This window comes from Schistocerca cancellata, chromosome 5 (assembly GCF_023864275.1).
Source record: "Schistocerca cancellata isolate TAMUIC-IGC-003103 chromosome 5, iqSchCanc2.1, whole genome shotgun sequence".
NCBI lineage: Eukaryota > Metazoa > Arthropoda > Insecta > Orthoptera > Acrididae > Schistocerca > Schistocerca cancellata.
The window spans coordinates 572,639,184-572,660,293 of record NC_064630.1 but is presented as its reverse complement, the minus strand read 5'-3'; the positions used below and the strand labels follow the sequence as shown (position 1 = coordinate 572,660,293).

The 21,110-nt window shown below is 39.6% G+C and overlaps 1 protein-coding gene across 1 annotated transcript in view; it reads right to left on the bottom strand.

Annotated features, from left to right (window-relative positions):
* Window positions 1-18,433, bottom strand: part of LOC126188287 (ribonuclease H1-like) — a 36,964-nt gene extending 18,531 nt beyond the window's left edge. Inside the window, exon 1 of the mRNA XM_049929871.1 lies at window positions 18,382-18,433. Within this exon, the coding sequence (XP_049785828.1) occupies window positions 18,382-18,388 (7 nt within the window). The 5' untranslated portion in view covers window positions 18,389-18,433. The remainder of the gene's footprint in view (window positions 1-18,381) is intronic.
* Between the last annotated feature and the right edge of the window lie 2,677 nt (window positions 18,434-21,110).

Here is a 21,110-nt window from a genome sequence, read left to right as displayed (position 1 = left end):
ATGGTGCATCAAGTCTGCATAACTACAGTGTTGAGGAAGGAGATAAAATTAATCCAGAGAATGGTTTCAGTGAAAAAGAAGTTGTGATTTTTTAGACAAACCTGTGACGTCGGGAAAGAGAGAGATTTACAGGGCACTGTAAAAGGACAGAAAATAAGAGAGCAAGATGAGATTAGGAATGTAAAGGCTCCTACGAACTTATTGATAACAATTTAATGATTATTTAATTCTGAGATAGTAATGCATTGGTTCAACACGGATCTGTTAGTACAGATTTGAGTTCAACAAAATGGATATTTACTTTGTTTTACCTAGAGGAGAGAAAATGCAGTCAAAAATGTGAGGGACTACAGAGCAGCATTTGCGGGTGTTATTCAAATTGATAGACACAGATAACGCAGACGGTGTCAAAAGTATTTTGAGACTCCCACTGAATCAAGGGGAGGTGACAGGTGAACACACAAATATGAAATGAAGAAAGAGGCTGTAATTCAGTACATCAAAGAGTTGAAATCACTTCAAAGCCACTATTCCAGGAGCAAGAACTGCAAGAGACAGTATCTTCATAGTGAGCTCAGTGTACACAAAATTTAGTCTCTGTGCAAAGAAGAAAACTCAGAGTAGCTCCATGCCATATATGGCTATTACAGAATGGTATTCAATAACAATTTTAATATTGGCTTTGGAATCCCGTGTGTAGACAAATGTTCAGCATGAAATGACACAGTTTCAGAGACTTTACTGGTCCCATACAGATACGATTTTATTTATATAGATTGAAGCAGTGAGTGAAAATTTGTACCAAGACTGGAAATTGAACCCAGGTCTCCTGCTTACAAGGCAGGTGCGTTGGCCACTAAGCCGCCTTGACACAGTGGTTCATACAAATGCATGCCTCACTTATCGATCCAAATTCTCACTACTGCCCAGTCTACTTAAAATTCCCCCTTACAGATGAGCAGAATTGCCAAGGCTCTCTATGTTCTGTAATAGTACCTCAGCATTGAATGTAAATGGGGGATCCAGGCTGAAACCCATGTGCAGGTACTTATACAAATGAAATGGTTTCATGTGCATAGACTGTAGCAGCGAGTGAACATTTATACCGAGGCGAGGAATCAAACCTAGGTCTCCTGCTTACTAGACACGTGCATTAGCCCCTAAGTCTTTGAAATTGTGTCATTTCATTTGTATAAGTACCTGCACCTGGATTTCAGGCTGAATCCCCAAGTCAAATGGTTCAAATGGCTCTGAGCACTATGGGACTTAACTTCTGAGGTCATCAGTCCCCTAGAACTTAGAACTACTTAAACCTAACTAACCTAAGGACATCACACACATCCATGCTTGAGGCAGGATTCGAACCTGTGACCATAACGGTCACACGGTTCCAGACTGTAGCACCTAGAACCAGTCGGCTACCCCAGCCGGCAATCCCCCAGTCACATTCAAAGCTGAGGTGCTATCAAAAAACATAGACTGATGGTGGGGGGGGGGGGGGGGCAGTGAGGATTTGTATTGAAGAGAGAGGCTTGCCAGGGTAATCTATGCAGTTGTGTGAACTGGTGTGCCAAGGTGTGTAAGTGGTTAACACACTTGCCAAGTAAGCAGGAAAGATCTGGTTTCGATTCCTAGCCTTGATACAAATTTTCACTTGCTGCTTCAGGCTATCTGTATGAGACTGTATGAGACCAGGAAAGTCTCTGAAATTGAATCATTTCATTTATATAAGTACTTGCACCTGGGTTTCAGGCTGGATTCCCCATTTACGTTCCATGCTATGAGGTGCTATTACAGAACATAGAGAGCCTTGGCAATTCTGTTGATGTGTGAGGGGGAATTTAAAGTAGTCTGGGGTGCCAGTGAGAATTTGGATCGAGGAGAGAGGCATGTCAGGGTAATCTGTGAAGTTGTGTGAACCGCTATGCCAAGGTGGCTTAGTGGCCAACGCACCTGCCTTGTAGGCAGGAGACCTGGGTTATTTTCACTCACCAGTTCAATCTATATACATAAAATGTTCCACATGCTCATCCATTAAGAATAGAATTGAAGCCAAGAAGATGCCCTCAGACAAACATGAATTACAATTGCAGCTTAAAGTTCTCAAGCTCACAAGATGATTTTGCATTTTGTCTCTCAAAGAAGAAAAAAATCTTCCTCCTCATAATCAAGTACTCCTGCTTCTTCTCTGGCAGTGTCTGTAACTGCTGTTTGTTTGCAGCATGGCTTTCACCATATGAGCCCTAGCTACACAGGCATGTGGCTGACCCATCCAGTTGGTTTTGAATTTTGGTTGGAACCACGCAGAAACATGAGGAAATGAATGTAACATTAGAGAGTGCATGTTATTCACAAGTGATGTGTAATTTGCCTGCAGTATACTCATTGTTGCATATATAATTTCCAAATAAAAACGTTATGAATGAATGAACAAGAATTAAATGCAGTAATGGCACTACAAATTGTAATTCAGACAGCAAACTTTTCTAATGTGAATTTTAGAATATTATGCACAAGAAATAACTATTAATTGTAGCCATATCGTTGACCAAGTGATGTCACAAACAGGAAGACGGAGAAACATGCAGAAACAAAATGCCAATAAAGCATGGTGTTCAGCTGGGCTGTGGGAAGGTAATGTGTCATCAGCAGCCGCAGCAAAAGGTTACCAACAAGTATGATGCGCTCATTGGTGAAAAGATTGAATTTTGAAACCCCCCCCCCCCCCAAAAAAAAAATTGAGATTGGCATTATGCTGTCTTGAGATTCCCGTAACGAAATATGTTTCATACTATAAAAAAAGGTAATGACACTTTTGTTACATCATTACTGATAAAAACAATTTAGTTAAATTAAGGTTACATCCTTTATGGAAGTACCTAATAATGCTGTTACTGACTGTTACCAATGAAAAGTAACTGTTACTAGTAATGCTGTTAGAAGTAACACATTACTCCCCAACTCTGCTATAAACATATAGTAAATGTCAATAGCCCAATAAGAAATAAATGAAAAAAGTTACCTCAAGTTAAGAATTCCTGACATTAATCTGCAATTAAAGTGTGTGTGCCGTGAAAAACTAAATATCTTATTAAAACCAGAAGACATCAAATAGCTGAATATATTTAGTTACCTAATAGCATCAGAGGACAGAATGATTTGACATGAAAATAAACCAAAGACTAACGGTCAAAAAATCTACTAATTGAGTGGAACAGAGTAATAGTCACACAATAAATGTAAAATTTTTGTCAACAAGAAGGAACAGGCTGAGAGAAGAAAGTGGGACTGTGTCAAATAAACAAAACCTAGGCTCTGAATGCTTAAGTATTTCACTTTTCCTGCATGTGTTAATATTTTGTGTCGTTACTTGAGTGTAATGAAGTTACAGAATGACAGATATAGGTCTGACAAACCTAAAGTTATAACTACAAATACTGTTGACATAATAAGCAGTATATACAGTGTGCCACACTGCTTGTCAAATGTGACTGGAGAGGATTGTTACACACACAAAAGGTAGAGATTTGTAATATACAATACTGAACCAAATAATTATCAACTACAAAATAAGTGCTACGAGTCCTGTGAATAAAAAGAATGAGTTATAACAGTGCATCCCAACCTGGGGGCCATGCAGACCTCGTGGGAGGGGATACTGATATTTATGGGCAGGGCTGAGAGGGTGAGGGGGGGGGGGGGGGGAGGGGGAGAGAGGGGTGGGGGGGGGGGAGGAGGATGCACAGCCAGCTCAGAATAAAGCAGAAATATGCAGTTACCCAAATCAAAAATTTTATTGTCTTATAACAGTTAGTGAGTGCATGTTTGTAGAGTTGACAGCATCAGCTTTGCTTCATATGTCAGCAAGTAATTGTTGACACAACATATTCTTTAGTCTGCACTGTACATTCTCAACTCAGTATTATGCCTGTTGTGCTCTGTAGATGTAAACAGTAGTCTTATTGGTTTTGTACATTGAGTGAAACTTTCTGCTAGAAGAAAATTGTAAAATGAAGCATACATCAAATATTATAGAAAAAGACAATGTCCAACAACCACAGCATCATTGTGGCCTGTGCATCTGGAATGTCATCTAATAATAGCTTACATGGCGTTGAAAAATAAACAAAAAACGTTTCTGTTAGAAGAAGATACCCTTTAAATCTGTTGGTATCTTTCAGCAGGAAAATTAAAAAGTTATTAAGCATCGTATGAAATTTCTCTCTCAACAGCAAAACACAAAACCTACTAATGAGAAATTAATCAAATATTCCATTCTTAAAGCAACCAGAATTGTTTTTGGAGAAGACAGTCATCAAAAAATGGGCAACATACCTCTTTCAATCAACAATGTGTAACATAGGATCAAAACCATTGTACAGTATGCATTAGATGAGTATGTGCCAAGCAAGATCGTAAGAGATGGAAAAGAGCCACCGTGGTACAACAACCAAGTTAGAAAACTGCTGCGGAAGCAAAGGGAACTTCACAGCAAACATAAACATAGCCAAAACCTTGCAGACAAACAAAAATTACGCAAAGCGAAATATAGTGTGAGGAGGGCTATGCGAGAGGCGTTCAATGAATTCGAAAGTAAAGTTCTGTGTACTGACTTGGCAGAAAATCCTAAAAAATTTTGGTCTTATGTCAAAGCGGTAGGTGGATCAAAACAAAATGTCCAGACACTCTGTGACCAAAATGGTACTGAAACGGAGGATGACAGACTAAAGGCCGAAATACTAAATGTCTTTTTCCAAAGCTGTTTCATAGAGGAAGACTGCATTGTAGTTCCCTCTATAGATTGTCGCACAGATGACAAAGTGGTAGATATCAAAATAGATGACAGAGGGATAGAGAAACAATTAAAATCGCTCAAAAGAGGAAAGGCCGCTGGACCTGATGGGATACCAGTTCGATTTTAAACAGAGTATGCGAAGGAATTTGCCCCCCTTCTTGCAGCGGTGTACCGTAGGTCTCTAGAAGAGCGTAGTGTTCTAGAGGATTGGAAAAGGGCACAGGTCATCCCTGTTTTCAAGAAGGGACGTCGAACAGATGTGCAGAACTATAGGCCTATATCTCTAATGTTGATCAGTTGTAGAATTTTGGAACACGTATTATGTTTGAGTATAATGACTTTTCTGGAGACTATAAATTTACTCTGTAGGAAGCAGAATGGGTTTTGAAAAAGACGATCGTATGAAACCCAGCTCATGCTATTCGTCCACAAGACTAAGAGGGCCATAGACACGGGTTCCCAGGTAGATGCTGAGTTCCTTGACTTCCGCAAGGCGTTTGATACAGTTCCCCACAGTCGTTTAATAAACAAAGTAAGAGCATATGGACTATCGGACCAATTGTGTGATTGGATTGAAGAGTTCCTAGATAACAGAACGCAGCATGTCATTCTCAATGGTGAGAAGTCTTCCAAAGTAAGAGTGATTTCAGGTGTGCCGCAGGGGAGTGTTGTAGGACCATTGCTATTGTGGATAACATAGGAAGTTCAATTAGGCTTTTTGTGGATGATGCTGTAGTATATCAAGAGGTTGTAACAATGGAAAATTGTACTGAAATGCAGGAGGATCTGCAACGAATTGATGCATGGTGCAGGGAATGACAATTGAATCTCAATGTAGACAAGTGTAATGTGCTGCGAATACATAGAAAGAAAGATCCTTTATCATTTAGCTACAATATAGCAGGTCAGCAACTAGAAGCAGTTAATTCCGTAAATTATCTGGGAGTAGGCATTAGGAGTGATTTAAAATGGAATGACCATATAAAGTTGATTGTTGGTAAAGCAGATGCCAGACTGAGATTCATTGGAATAATCCTAAGGATATGCAATCAGAAAACAGAGGAGGTAGGTTACAGTACAATTGTTCGCCCACTGCTTGAATATTGCTCAGCAGTGTGGGATCCGTATCAGATAGGGTTGATAGAAGAGATAGAGAAGATCCAACGGAGACCAGTGTGCTTCGTTACAGGATCATTTTTAGTAATCGCAAAAGCGTTATGGAGATGATAGATAAACTCCAGTGGAAGACTGCAAGAGAGATGCTCAGTAGCTCGGTACGGGCTTTTGTTGAAGTTTCGAGAACATACCTTCACCAAGGAATCAAGCAGTATATTGCTCCCTCCTACATATATCTTGCGAAGAGACCATGAGGATAAAATCAGAGAGATTAGAGCCCACACGGAGGTATACCAACAATCTTTCTTTCCACGAACAATATGAGACTGGATTAGAAGGGAGAACCGATAGAGGTACTCAAAATACCCTCCGCCATGCACTGTCGGGTGGCTTGCGGAGTATTTATGTAGATGCAGATGTAAATGTAGAAATGGCCCTGAATGTGAGAGAAGGGCTGGTTAAAAAGACTGAAAATGCCTCCATTTTTTTGTCTTCCTGTGTGATGATTCTACTAGTATAGCTCAACAATGTTCTCTTAATAGTATAGTGCTGATTTGTGAACGAGAGGAAAATAATGGAAGAACTATTGTTTTCTAAAAACTTGGAAACAATATCAAAAGCTTCTGATGTATTTTCTGCCATTAATGAATATTTGGTTGAAAATGGCTTACGTTGGGACAGAGTTATGAGGATTTGTACTGTCAGGGTACCAGCCATGAGAGTTCATGAAGTATTGCCAGAGAAAAAAATCCTGATCTTATTAGCTCTCACTGTTTTAGCCACAGATGAGACCCAGCTTCTAAAACTTTACCTGAGAAATTGAACACTACACTGAAAGTGGCTATCAGTGTAGTAGACAAAATTAAGTCAAGCACAAGTGCAAACATACATATTCATCTCAATGCTGAACACTAATCTTTCATATACAAAGTCTGGCGGCTTTTGAAGTGTAATATGCTTAGCAGGCTGCATAAAATGAAATCAGAGGTAGAACCATTTCCTTTGAGTCAAGGGAAAGCTGATCTTCATTATCCATTCACTGGTGAGTGCCTTATTTTCCCTGGTACATCCTGAATAATCTGAATTTGAAAAGACAAAATAGAAACACCTCTGTAATGGATGCCAATGATGCTATAAGAGCCTTTTTGGAAAAGGCACAATTATGGAAGTATCCCCTGGATGCTCCCATTACTAACTTTTCATCATCCCATTACTAAATTTTCATCATTCCATCAATTCAATGGATTTTCTGATAGGCAACAAGTACGATGTCAGTGAGTAGGGAGTTATCACTGAACACCAAGAACAGCTTCAAGAAAAGTTCAAACTTTATTTTCCTCATTTGTATTCAGAAGACTGGCAGTCGAATTTAAATGTGATTCAAGTGCTAAAGAACAGTTTCAACAAATAAGGTGTGAAGAATTTTGGGCCAATTTCCTTCCTATTTCTCCAGGAGTGGCAAAGGAAGCCTTAGAAGTACTCATACAGTGCTCATCTAGGTACCTATGTGAGACCAATTCCCGACACCAGCCATCATGAAAACAAAACATCACAGTCACCTGAAAGTGGAGAGTGATCTTACACATGCTTGAACTAGTTTGAAACCAAATATTCAGGATCTATTTAAAGAAAAACAATTTCAAACTCCTCATTGATGTTCTGAATTTTTTTCTTGTGACTTTCGTCACATTAAAAAATGTTAGATGTCAAAAATATAGTATAAGTAAAAAACAATATCATTAGGTATTTTAAGTAAGACAAGGTATTTCTATTTCAGCTACCAAGTCCTTTGAAACACTATAGTTTTGTATTAATCTATGTTTGATAACCATCTTTTACTAAAATTTGGGTTGCAGAATATTGCCAAATAAAGTTTTTAAAATAAAATACACATAGGGGGCATAAGATATTCTGGGGATTGCACCAGGTAGAAAATAGTTACGAACCACTGAGTTACAATCAAGGGAAGTAGTGAGACCACCCTATTAGTTTTTAGAAATAGAAAAAAAAAACAACAACAATAATGATATGCTTTACTCACCTATAATAATTTCATAATCTTGGACATTATCACTTTTTTACATTAATGGCATCATTCCACAAATATAATAAACTAGCCAACTCCGCAGTGCTTCACAATTGTTAAATATAGTGGGAATTGAATATATGACTTAATCTCCTTTTCACCCCCCCCCCCCCCCCCTCATTGTTCATCAACTCCTACTCCCTCCATCTCCCTGTCCATTACCTCCAACCCCCTCTCTCTGTCCATCATCTCCTCCCCCTTCCCAATCTCCTCCCCTTTCCGACACTCTAAATTCATCCCCCCCCCCCCCCCCCCCGCTCTGCCTATCTCCTCCTCCTCCCCCTCCAAGTCACTCTGACCTTGAGAATTGTTTGTTGTTATTGCAAATTCAGATTCTGTAGTAGTATTCTCAGTATTCTAACCATACAGTGATAAGCCATAAATACAACTTACCTGTCTTCTGTGCAAACTGACTGTGAGGAAGAAAACAGAACAGCTCATTGTTGTATATACAATTTTCTTTACAAAATGTTTAAAACAAGAAAGAACATGTATGGGAGAAACACTATGTCTAATGGTTTAAATGCCCTGCTATCATAGTTAAAACTGGCTGCAAGAAGAGAACAAAACTGCACTGTTTCACAGCAGAGCACAGCGCAGTGTGCAGTGAGTTTTAACAGAAATCTGTACGTTGTTGTTTAAAGACGTATATAGCTCATGTCCATCTGAATGTTTATTAGAGTATTGTGTGAAAATTTGAAGGAAATTGGCCAAGTACTTTGAGATTTTTGTTAACAATGTTTCCCCTTTCTACATTAAATATTTATATATTATATTATATTATACACAAATATTTATATATTATATACATTTAAAAAATTTACAACCTATGTCTGCTCAAATGTTCATGAGAGTATTGTGTAAAACTTAAAGTAAATCGATCAAGTACTTTTCGAATTTTTTGTAACAGCATTAACCGACGACCTGTCTATAGATGTATCCAAAAGAATATCTGATCGAATACTATTAAGTAAATCTTTACTGCCATTAATATACTGAAACTGAATATAAGTGCGAGACAGTTAAGACAGAATACACAAAATATGTCCTGATAGAGAAAAAACACCAAGGTCAAGGTACGATTTTTGTTAAATTATGCAGTAAAATGTAACAAAGTTTCTAGCATACGCAAGTAATTTTCAACTTCATTTTTATTTTATCGGATACTCTTTCTGTGGCAATCGAAAAAACCTATGAAGAGAACTTCAGTGACTTACATTGTGTGTAACTTGATCAAATACTAACAAGATAACATCACTGCAGATCACTGTATCGTCATCAGGAGAAGAATTTCCACAAATGTCTGCCCTACTGTACAAAATGTAAGCAAACACGTAGCTCACGTATGGTTTATGAGTTTACTATGGTTGTGGTACTGAGTGCTAAAAATGCCCACCTTGAACACATACATGTTTATTATGATTTGTACTTTTTCCTTGAAAAAAAAATTAATACATTTTTAAGGTGCTTAAAAATGTAAGAAGTTTCTAAGGAGTCCCTGCTTGCCTGTATACACAGTGACATAAAAACATTTAATAAGTGAAACAGCTGCAAGTTAATAAATAGTAGATTTCAACAAATTATTTTTCACGTAAATTATATAAACTGAAAACACAAGAATACATTTACCTCACTATTAAGGCATTTCTTCAATGAATTTGAAGTTTCTAGCACAAGCACTGCTTTGTGCAATGATGCTGATTTTTAGATCACAGTACGAAAAAGTACTTCTTAGTTTGGCCACAAATTATATTTAAAATGTACAATATTGTTGAGAAAAACATATGGAAGTATAGTCTTGTAATTACATAACAAAAAAAGCTAGGAGCCTTTAAGTTTGGTCACTTCTTATTTTTTATTTAACACATTCAGTTTAACATGGGATAGCAGCATTTTTCCACTTAGTTCTTTACACTCTTCTTGTTTCTTCAATTTATGTCTTATTTCACTTACTTTCTCCATGCTTTCCTTAACTGTTCTTCGGATAGTGTTTGACTACCATCAGAACTGTGTACCTTGTCTACTAAGAACAAAATGCAATATCCATAGCCTTCTATGATCACTCTGAGAACTCATCAGGAAGATTTTGTCAGCTTTTCAACATCAGGGTCGAGAGAGAGAGAGAGAGAGAGAGAGAGAGAGAGAGAGAGAGAGAGATGGTGTGTGTGTGTGTGTGTCTGTGTGTGTGTGTGTGTGTGTGTGTGTGTGTGTACTTTCAGCATAAGAATAATTGCTATTTAATTACCACTGCGCTTTTGTAATCAACATAATAACAATTGTTATTTAACTACCAAAACATTCACCAGTAATACATTTTCGACAAAATTAAAGATAAATGTGACATAAGTTGGTCTTCATAAGTACACAAACAGAATAAAATCAATGCTGGGGCATTATATTGGTAACACACTTCCTGAAAAAGGTTTTATTGTTTTTGACAGAGCAAGGTAATTTAGTGTAGAGCTTGCTGCCTTTATGCCTCACACTGTCATGGCATTTACTCGTTCTCCGGTTTATCAGATGAATGTTACCTCTACCACAGGTGTGATAATCATGCACATCAGTATTTATTTTAGAGATATGGAGGTTTTTATTTATCAAGGAAACAGTCTCAGGATGTATATGCATGGAACAGCAGTATTCCCAGCTCTTTAAAGATTGGCTTGGTACTGGAATCAGGATCTTGACAACTTGTTATGCATAATAAATATTTACTTGTGTATTGACACCCAGAAAGGAATGCCACATGAGATGACTGAGTTAACTAGTGGAAAGTATACAGTTTTAATGGTTCTCTCTCAAGTCACACCCTTGACAGAGAACTCTAAAGGCATAGCAAAGGCTACTCAGTTAATACAGTAGTTTATCTCTGTGGATATTCCATTGTAGTGTGTTGTCTATCCAGAGCCCCAGGAATTTAGTCTCATTGAACTGTTCGATAATTTTCTTATCTATGCTTGAAAGTCTCTCTGGCATGCAACTGGACTGACTGATCATTGTAGAACAAATTTATGACGGTGTAACATGCTATCTTCATCAAGTTACTCCTGCTGACTGACGTCCTGGACCAGTGGATGTGACATATATTGGTCATCTCCCACCCCCTCTGATCCTGCTAATGGATCACTTGATGTGGCAGCAATGATGGTGTGGGTAACTCGTGCTCGGGAGTCAAGTTGTGGTCCTCAGTCTGTGCTCCATCTTCACAGTGCTCACTGTTCCATTTCCACTGTGTTTGGAGAATTTTCAGTGCCAGAGCCCATGCTTGACTAAGTTGAAATACATGGTCTTTGTTGATGAGGTTGTTATGTAGCCATTTTTCAATAGTGTCCTTGTATAAATAGTCCTGATAGTGTTGTGCAGAATCTTTGTATTTCATTTTGTGGTTTGTTTCCAGGCAATGTTCAGCAATTGCTGGTTATATGGGCTGCTGGAGGTTAATGTACCATTTTCTGTTCTGTGCACTTTTCTCCAATTGTGCAAATGTTTTGTCCTACATATACATTACCACACTTGCACAGTTTGTAATACACTATAGATTTCCGGAGTCCCGGGTCATTTTTACTATCCTTAAAAGGGATTTGGTCTCTGCCGGTGTGTGGTACGCACATCTAATATTTTGCCATCATAAAATTCTACCAATTTTTCCAGATATGTTACCCATATATGGAATGTAGGCAATCTTTTTTGGCTGTCTTCATTGGGTGTTGGCTGTGGTGTGGTCTTTTGCTTAAAGGCATGTCGAATTTGGCAGTCAATATAAACATTTTTCTGGAACACGTCCCTGAGGTGGTCCGGTCCTGGTTTCAGACTTTCTTCATTGGAGATCACACAAGCTCTGTGGACCAACATTTTTAGCACTTCTCTTTGCGACACATGATGACAGTTAGAGGCATGGGGGCACTGGCCTGAGTGGGTTTTCTTCTGATAGAAGCTGTGTCCCAGTGTTCCATACTGTTTTCTCTGTACCAGAACATCCAAGAATGACAGTTGACTGTCATCCATCTTACGAACTCTAAGTCCACTCCATCCATTGCACCTCATCAAGGTTCCCTATGCCTCCTCCCTCCCTGTTTTCTTGCCTTTCTTTCCCTACCCCCATCAACTTTTACCCTACCTAGCACTACCCTCTACTCCACCCCCTTCTCTGTCTCCTACCCCATTGATACTATGCCCCAATCCTCCATCCCTATACCACCATATTCCTATCCTCCTCACCGACCAACCTTTCCCCTTCAACAATAGACTCCCTCTCCCAGGACAGGTTCTCGCAGTTTTAAGTGCAAGGAAATGGTTTCCTTTTCATCTAAGTGTCTCAGCATCCATGGTGAACTGAATTTGGTTGTGGAAAGAGTTCAGATGTCGCAAGAAAACTTGAAGCTAAACTTTTCTGTGAAACCAAATGATGAACGTACTGTCAACACATCTGTAAAAAAAGTGTTAGTTTTAATGGTGCTGAATCTAGAGCCTTGTCCTCAGAGTCTTCCACGTCCATAATGGCTGCCACAGGTGACAGAGTACTAGCCATAGGCACACATTGGTCTGTTAATAATAACGTCCCTCAAAAAGAAAATATGTGAATGTGAGCATAAAACTGAAAAGTTTAGTGAATGAGAATACAAATTTCTCTTCAGTAAGGTTCAACAACTCCTTGGTGAAAAGAGACACAATGTCAAAATTGACAATGAGATCTGAGCAGGACAATCTGAGCACAGTGTACGGAGACAGAAGCGTGCATGTGGATGGACAGCTTGAGAAAGGAATTTCATTCCAAAAGCTAGCAAGGCAAAGCTCTGTACTTTTTGTTTGTGTACCTGTCACGACACAGTGCTTCTGACTTTCGGTGAGTTGTCTCCTTTATTCCTAAATAATTCATTATTATCAGCCACAACTTTTTGTACATTACAGTCTTATTTTCCATAGATGTTCTACAAACTGAGTTGAGTTCTTGATGTGGTACTCACATTTGCCAGCCAATGGACTCAAAACTAACGTCAAGTGTTCTGCAAGGTGGTGCATTGGCACTCCTATTGTATTCACTATTGGTCTCTCATATGGGCCAAGTTTCTTCAATGTCTCTTCTGTAAAATTACTTGGGAGAAGTTCAATCATGCATCCAGCTGGTTGGATCCATTGACAACATCTTGTAAGCCATGTTGTCCAAGACTTTCTACATTTCTTCTTTGCATTCTGCAAGTGTTAGTAAGATGGTTGTGTTCTTCTTATCTGCTGCGAGCATGACGATGTCTTGATCATCACACAGAGAATGCAGCATGGTTTTCCCACTCTGGAGATTTTATGCCTTGGCAAGAGTACTGTGTGTTTCTCATCATATCTCCTCTGCTGTATTGCGGAGGCAGCTTGTTGATTTCTGCGAAAGGTAGTGCTGCTGGTGTTGGGGGAAAGTTTATGCCTTTCTCAAGAACTGACAACACATTGTCCTCGATCGTATTCCCTTAAAATTCATGATGGTTCATTTAGTCTCTTGTTTTGGATGGTTTGATGCTGGCTTGTTGAATTTTGAAGACTGTTTCATAGACGCATTTCGTTGCGCCTAAGATGAACATTCAAGCCACTCCCAGGAAATGTGAGTAAGCAAGGACTCTAATTCTAGATGTAGGGCAAAGAGTTTGTGTCCTATGAAGCCAAGCTGGTGATGTATGTATCTGATCCATTCGCTCACTAGAGCCATGCTGGCTCTTCGTGTAATTCAATTCACTGCTGGTGTCTGGATATGATGTACAATCTTGACAAAGGCTGGAACAAGCAGCATATTCACTGGGAAAACCTATGAACACACATTATTTTCTTGTGTATTACTTATCATTTTGTGTATGTTATATGGATCTTGAATGGACAGGATATCATATGAACTGCTTTTTGCGAATTAAATAAGAGATTGTTTTCATAGAGCCAGTATACGAGCCTTTCACAGCTGTGAACTAAGTCGGCTCTCATCTGCTGTGGAGAAATGTTACAAGAGAGGAGACTTGTATCATCAGCAGATAACACAAGTATTGTTGAAGGTAGGTGTTCTGGGAGGTCATTAATAAAAAGAAGGAAAAGATAGGGTCTAAGGTTGAGACCTGTGAAGCTTCTGATATGACTGGTATTGTATCTGAACAGCTTGTCTTCCATCACATCTTATTTCTAGCAGCTGCCCTCCATTGGATAGATATGACAAACCACTCATTACAGGCTCCTCTTATACTGTAAGCATCCAGTTTATATAGAAGCAGTGTATGATTCACTAAATCAAACTCCTTTGCCAGATCAAAGTGTTTTTCATTAAATTTATGTATTATCTTGCCAGTAAATGAAACGAGAGCCTCATTGCTGGATTTATTTTTATGAAAGTCGAACTGTTGTGCTGCTAGTAGGGAACCGATTTCAAGAAAGGACATCAATTGAATAAGTACAGTTTTTTCTACTGGACACAATTGGAAGAGGAGGGATATAGGTCAGTAGTTGTCCCCTTTCTTGTGTAATGGAACTATCTTGGAAGTTTTCAGTGGTTGACGTAAAATGCCAATACCCCATGTACTATTCCTTCAACAGCCTGTTTTATTGCAGAGCTATAGTGCATTTAAAATTAGTTGTGACTTTTGATGTTTGACTCACGAGAGGGGACACGACGCCATTGCCCAGGTAACACCAATGGCAAGACGGCTTTCCTTACCATGCTGCAAGTAGATCGGTTGGTAAAGCGCTCCTGTTGTCATGCCATGGATAAACAGTATAATGGCGTGCCATGCATTAGAGGCACCTGCGTTCTTCATCTCTCATTGTGAAATAGCATTTTTTGGCATTGAAGTGTTCTGCAGCTATTGTAAACAAGTGTTTTGTGTAGGTGTTGCAATGATAACGACAGAGCAGTACACCTGAATACGAGATTCGCAAGAAAATTGTCATCCAAGAACACATTCACCAGCTGTGAAGATAATGTTCTGCTGCAAAATATTCCTGCAGATTCAGAAATAGTAATCGTCAATATGCCATGCCACTCTGTTGTGATGAATAAAGCTCCAGCAATGCAGTAGAAGAATGCAGATTGTTTCCTCTGGGTAAAAAGAAATGTTCATTCAGATAAAGTTGAATGTAGCATGTATAAGGTGAATTTAGTGGAACTTATAGTGGTTTACTAGCCAAAACTCCATGCTACCAAGTCGACGAATTGGCTAATGCTAAAGGGTATAGTTTAATCAGGCTTCCTCCTGTATTTCTACAGCACCTACATTCACTTCTCACAACCATCTGGGAAGAAGGCTATGTCCCACTAAGTATATGAAATTCTAAGATTGTTACTTTGTATAAACAGAAAGGAGACAGAAGTGATTGCAACAATTACCGAGCATTTCGCTGTTGGGTGTAGCTGGGCAGGCTTGTGCAAGAGTCATCCTAATGGGATTGCAATTCCTAGCATCTAGAAATCTACCCAGAATCTCAATGTGGCTTCAGACCTGGCCGATAAACCGTGGACATAATTTTTTCTCTACGACAACTGCAAGACAAGTGCCGTGAGCAGCAGAGACCACTGTATATTGCTTTTGTTGACATTGTCAAAGCATTTTATTTAGTGAGCAGAATTGGACTCTTCAAGTTGCTGCAGAAGACTGGATGCCCACCTAAACTACTATGAATAACTGTCTCAGTGGTGTAAAGCAGGGGTGTATGTTAGCTCCTACTCTGTTTGGCATTTTCTTTGCCATTCTGTTGAGATTTGCTTTTGAAGACTGTGAAGAGGGAGTGTATTTACATACAAGGTCTGATGGAAATCTCTTCAACACTGTCTGTCTCAAAGCCAATACAATTGTTATTTGCAAGTTGTTGTATGCAGACGATGCAGCTCTGCTAGCAAACTCAGAGGATGAGCAGCAGTATCTAATCACCAAGTTATCACATGCATGTGGAAAATTTGGTCTTACCATCAGCCTCCAAAAGACTAAGATCATGGCGCAAGGGAACCACCAACCTTCCATCCATTAGCATTGACGGCAATACTCTCCAGATAGTTGATTTTACCTACCTGGGATCTACAACATGTAGCAACTTGTCTGCGGACACTGAGATTACCAACAGAATTTCAAAAGCATCATCTGTCTTGGGTAGATTGAAAAACAGAGTACAGAAGAAATAAATAAATAAAAACTTTTTTTAAATTTTCTGTTCACTGCGATCTTAGTAAATGAGTGGAAGGTACATTAGCTTATTTGTTTTAGTTGTAAATATTTGTTATGTATTATTGTTTTTCTGACACATTCTACGTCCTGGAAGACCTCCTCACTACAGATCTATTGGAATGAAAGTAAATCTAATCTAATCTAAACAGAGTCCCGGCTGAACAGCTTCTATCTCCGCTGTCTCCAGAGGATCAGATCTCTTGGAAGGATAGAGTAACCAACACCAAAGTATTACGGTTCATCCAACACCAAAGTATTATGGTTTGCAAGCACAACTAGCATTCATGCACTCCTGAGCCACTGACGTCTAAGGTGGCTGGGACATATCAGGCACATCGATCCTTAGCGAATACTGAAAAAAGTGTTGTACAGAGAACTTCGGGAGGGTGTGAGACCAGTAGTAAGACCACACCTTCGCTTCAAGGATATCTGCTAGAGAGATCTGACCAAGGCCAGCATCGATCCAAGTCAGCAGGAAAATACAGCTGTTGACCGTGTCAAGTGGCAACAAGCTGTGTGCAATGGGGTTGAGGTTGCAGAGAATGAATGCATGCCAGAAGACATCAGGAAGAGGGAAAGACCAAAGGAGAGAGTGGCCTCTGGTGGAATTCCTTCACATTTCAAGTGCCCAAACTGCAGGAGAGACAGCCACTCTCGAGTGTGACTTTTCAGCCCTTGCAGATGTTACATAGTCTGAATCAACTATGCTACACCATCATCCTTGAAGGATGGACGGATGCCATTATTATACCTCTGTATCACGTTAATTTATATCCAACTGAGAAAGTGTGGATCTAGGTGAAAATTAATGTGGCAGAGAACAACAGAAAGTTTACCCACACTGAGGTTGAAATGCTGAGAAAAGAAACCATTGCAAATGTTACACCACAGGACTAGCCTCAAGTTGTCAGCTATACCAATTAGGTAGTTGAGGAGACGTGGTTTCATTAAGAACTGACGAGTTTTGAGAACTACGTAACTTCTCTTGTTGCCATGTTAAAATATGTTTCTTTCGCCAAAACACAACAAAGTTTAGAAATATTCATCTCACTAACTTTCTAATGCAGTTGACATTGCGAAAGAATCCTGAAACAGTGTATTATTAAACTAGCAACAGAGGGTAAGACACGTGAATAGTTTACGGAAAAGATCAGTCTAAGTATAAAAATAAACATGTTACTTCCATCACTTATATTGTTGCAAAACCCACAGCAATTCTCGTTTCACCTGCTATCGCTGGACTTAAAAAACTACATTACTTCTTTAAAAAATCTGTAGTTGCTTGAATGTCGCGGTAGATATGGAAGTTTCACGTATTAATCATATGGAAAAATACCGTACTCTTCTCTTTGTGTGCTATTATTTGCCAAAATCTTGTTTTAATATAGCAAAAGTTAAAAAATGAAGAAAAGCAAACTGTTCCTGATTTCGAGTTCTACGAAAAACTAAATGTCAGTGAAAAAGACCAATAAAAAGGTGTTAGCATGTGGACGTAATGTGCTGTTCCAGTCTCTTCTGTACCTAAGATCCATCATCGTTCCCTTTGGATCCCTACGTAATTCGGTGCTCTCCGATACACACGATCGAACAGCGGAGGAGTGGTACTCAAGCGTCAACTTTAGGTTACAATATCTCCGGATGTAATTAACATTTTACAATGCAACAAACGGCACTGATTACGTATTTGTTTATATGTTCAGATGTGCTAACAAAACTAACGGGGTTCCATTTAAAAAAAACGTAGGTTTGTGTTAAAAAACATACTTCCGTGCATTTTTTTATGGTATTACACTAGCCCCTCTCCTCACGTTCGGTCTGTGGAATCGATTCGTCAGTATTTGATGTGGTTTACGAAATATATCCAGCGGTAATGTTAGGTGACTCACCCTGTATACGATGTACAACCTATCACATGATACCTAATTGTGTTTGTAGATCACGGCAAAGTATGTGGATGGGTGGTTGTAAGGTGCGAAATTATAGCCACCTTTCGTGCTGTAGTGTCTCTTCACGTTTCCTCTTCACTATCACATCGGAAACAGTGGATCTAGAGATGTTAAGGAGTGTGGAAATCTCGCATACAGACGTATGACACTAGTGATACCCAATCACCTGATCACATTCGAAGCCTTGAGTTCCGCGGAGCGCCCCATTTTGCTCTCTCACGATGTCTAATGACTACTGAAGTCGCTGATACGGAGTACCTGGCATTAGGTGGCAGCACAGTGCACCTTATATGAAAAACGTATGTTTTTGGGGGTGTCCAGATACTTTTGATCACATAGTGTACGTCCAACCTTGGACACTGGCATACGTGTCTGCGCCAGCCCCGAGAACAGTAGTCAGCGGGACAAACAATTATAAACGCAACGGAAGACGCTAAGTATCTGCTATTTGTCTTTGCCAACTCAGGCTATGTGCAAGTGAAAGTGTACGAATTTTACCCATTCGGCTGTATGACTATGTTTTTTTAGTATAAATATTAACCTCGTATCTATCGCTTACAACTGCAGACGCAACAGACACCTCTGACAACGTGGATCGGAATGGATTATCGATGGGATTGAGAGATATCTGGCAGCAATGAAATTAATCCAAACTACCTTTATAGGACACGAGTCCAGAACTAATAAAGAATTTTTTTCCGAAAGCTGTCGGCAGTAGCAATTGCTAACAGTGTAATTTTCTTATATTTTCGGATTGGAGCGTCTTATTTGAAGGAGTAAAAAAAGATTCTTTTGTCCATGTTTTGAGGCGAATTTGAAGCACAAATACTGCAGCTATATTGCACGTTCTACACTGATGTGACAAAAGTCATGGGATACCTCTTAATATCGTGTCAGACCTCCTTATGCTCGGCGTACTGCAACAATGCGACATGACATGTACTCAACAACTATTTAGAAGTTCCTTGCAGAAGTATGGAGCCATGCTGTCTGTATAGCTGTCCATAACTGCGAAAGTGCTGCCAATGCAGGACGTTGTGCACGAACGGATCTCTCGATTATCTCCTATAAATGTTCGGTGGGATTCATGTCGAGTCATCTGGGTGGCCAAATCATTCTCTCGAATGGTCCATAATGTTCTTCAAACCAGTCGCGAACAATTGTGTCCTTCCATCGTTTTTTGGGAACTGAAGTCTATGAATGGCTGCGAATGGCCTCCAAGTAGCCGAACATGATCATTTCCAGTCAATGATTGGTTCAGTTGGACCAAAGGACCCAGTCCATTCCATATTAACACTTTTCACACCATTCTGGAGCCAGCATCAGCTTGAACAGTGTCTTGTTGACAACTTGGGTGCATGGCTTCGTGGGTCTGCGCCACACTCGAACCATACCATCAGCTCTTACCAACTGAAATCGGTACTCATCTGACCAGGCCATGGTTTTTCAGTTATCTAGGATCCAATGATATGGTTAGGAGCCCAGGAGAGGTGCTGCACGCGATTTCGTTCCGTTAGCGAAAGGCACTTGCTTCCGCCGCCTACTGGCGTAGACCATTAAGGCCACATTTCCCCCACATTGATTTCTGCGGTTATTTCAAGCACTATCGCTTGTCTGCTAGCACTGACGACTCTACGCAAACGCTACTGCTCTCGGTCGTTAAGTGAATGCCGTCCGCCACTGGTTTGTCCACGCTGAGAGGTGATGCCTGAAATTTTGTATTCTCGACACACTTTTGACACTGTAGATTTCGTAATATTGAATTCCCTAACGATTTCCGAAATGGAATATACAATGCGTCTAGATCAATTTACCAATCTGCTTTCAAAATTTGTTATCTCCCGTCGTGGGGCCATAGCCAATTCGGATACCTTTTCACATGAAATCACCTGCATACAAATGACAGCTCCGCAAATGTACTGCCCTTTTATACCTTATGTACGTTATACTACCGCCATCTGTGTATGTGCATATCGTTCTGCCATGACTTTTGGCACCCCAGTGTGTTCTTTAAGTATGGCGAATACTTATGTAAATATGATACTTCATGAAAAGCATTTAATCAAGACCCTTGTTCACTTTCAGAGTCGTCAAATTAATGGGCTGTTGTTCGTGGTTGTGCAACTACATCGAGCGCAACAAATCGAACGAGCAGCACAGAATGCAACTAACGAAGCTCAGAATTCCGAAGTTCAGTCCCATGCGTGCGCCATTTCGTCCATTCGATGCCAAAGTCGAAGAATGACCCCAATATAAGTCGCAGATCGAGTAGCACTTCTCTGCATATAACATTCACGGCGAATTTCGCTGTACATTTTTCTTATCTTTGGTTGGAGTAGAAGATTAGACTCTGTAGAAAATTGTATCCTCAGACAGAGCTGCAGACTTTGTCCTAGGCTGATCTAGTGAATAAACTGGTTGAGTTTTATGACTCTCAGATACAAATGGTTGCTGTTCGTGATTGATTTTCCAGAACGCGCATGCGACCTAATTAGTTTTATAAGGAATGGATAGCAGAACTTAAAAAGGTATGCCTCAAAATTGCAACTTTCATTGCAGTTGTGGCGCGTCATTCCGGAACGAAATGCAATGCGATGCCATTGTCGAAAATATTAACAGAATGAAAGGAGAATTTTTAAAGCATCGCAACCCCTGCTTGAGCGACGAACTAAATGTGAAAGAAGCTCAGGGGTACAAGATTTCCCTGAGTTCGATTTTCATCCGCCCGAAGTTGCAGCTAAGGGCGCTAACAAGGGGATTGATATAATATGGGGTCCAAAGTCAATATATATACCACTTACTATTTTTGTTTCAAATGGGTAGTGTTCTACCTACTGTCATTATATTGTTTAAAGTGTAACTATTTTATGACCTATGTTACTCCTAGAATAAAATAATACCAGTACATGGAACACCAACCATTTGAAAGAAAAATAGTAAGTGGTACAAATATATCCTGATGGTAAAAGGTACCCTGACTGACTATA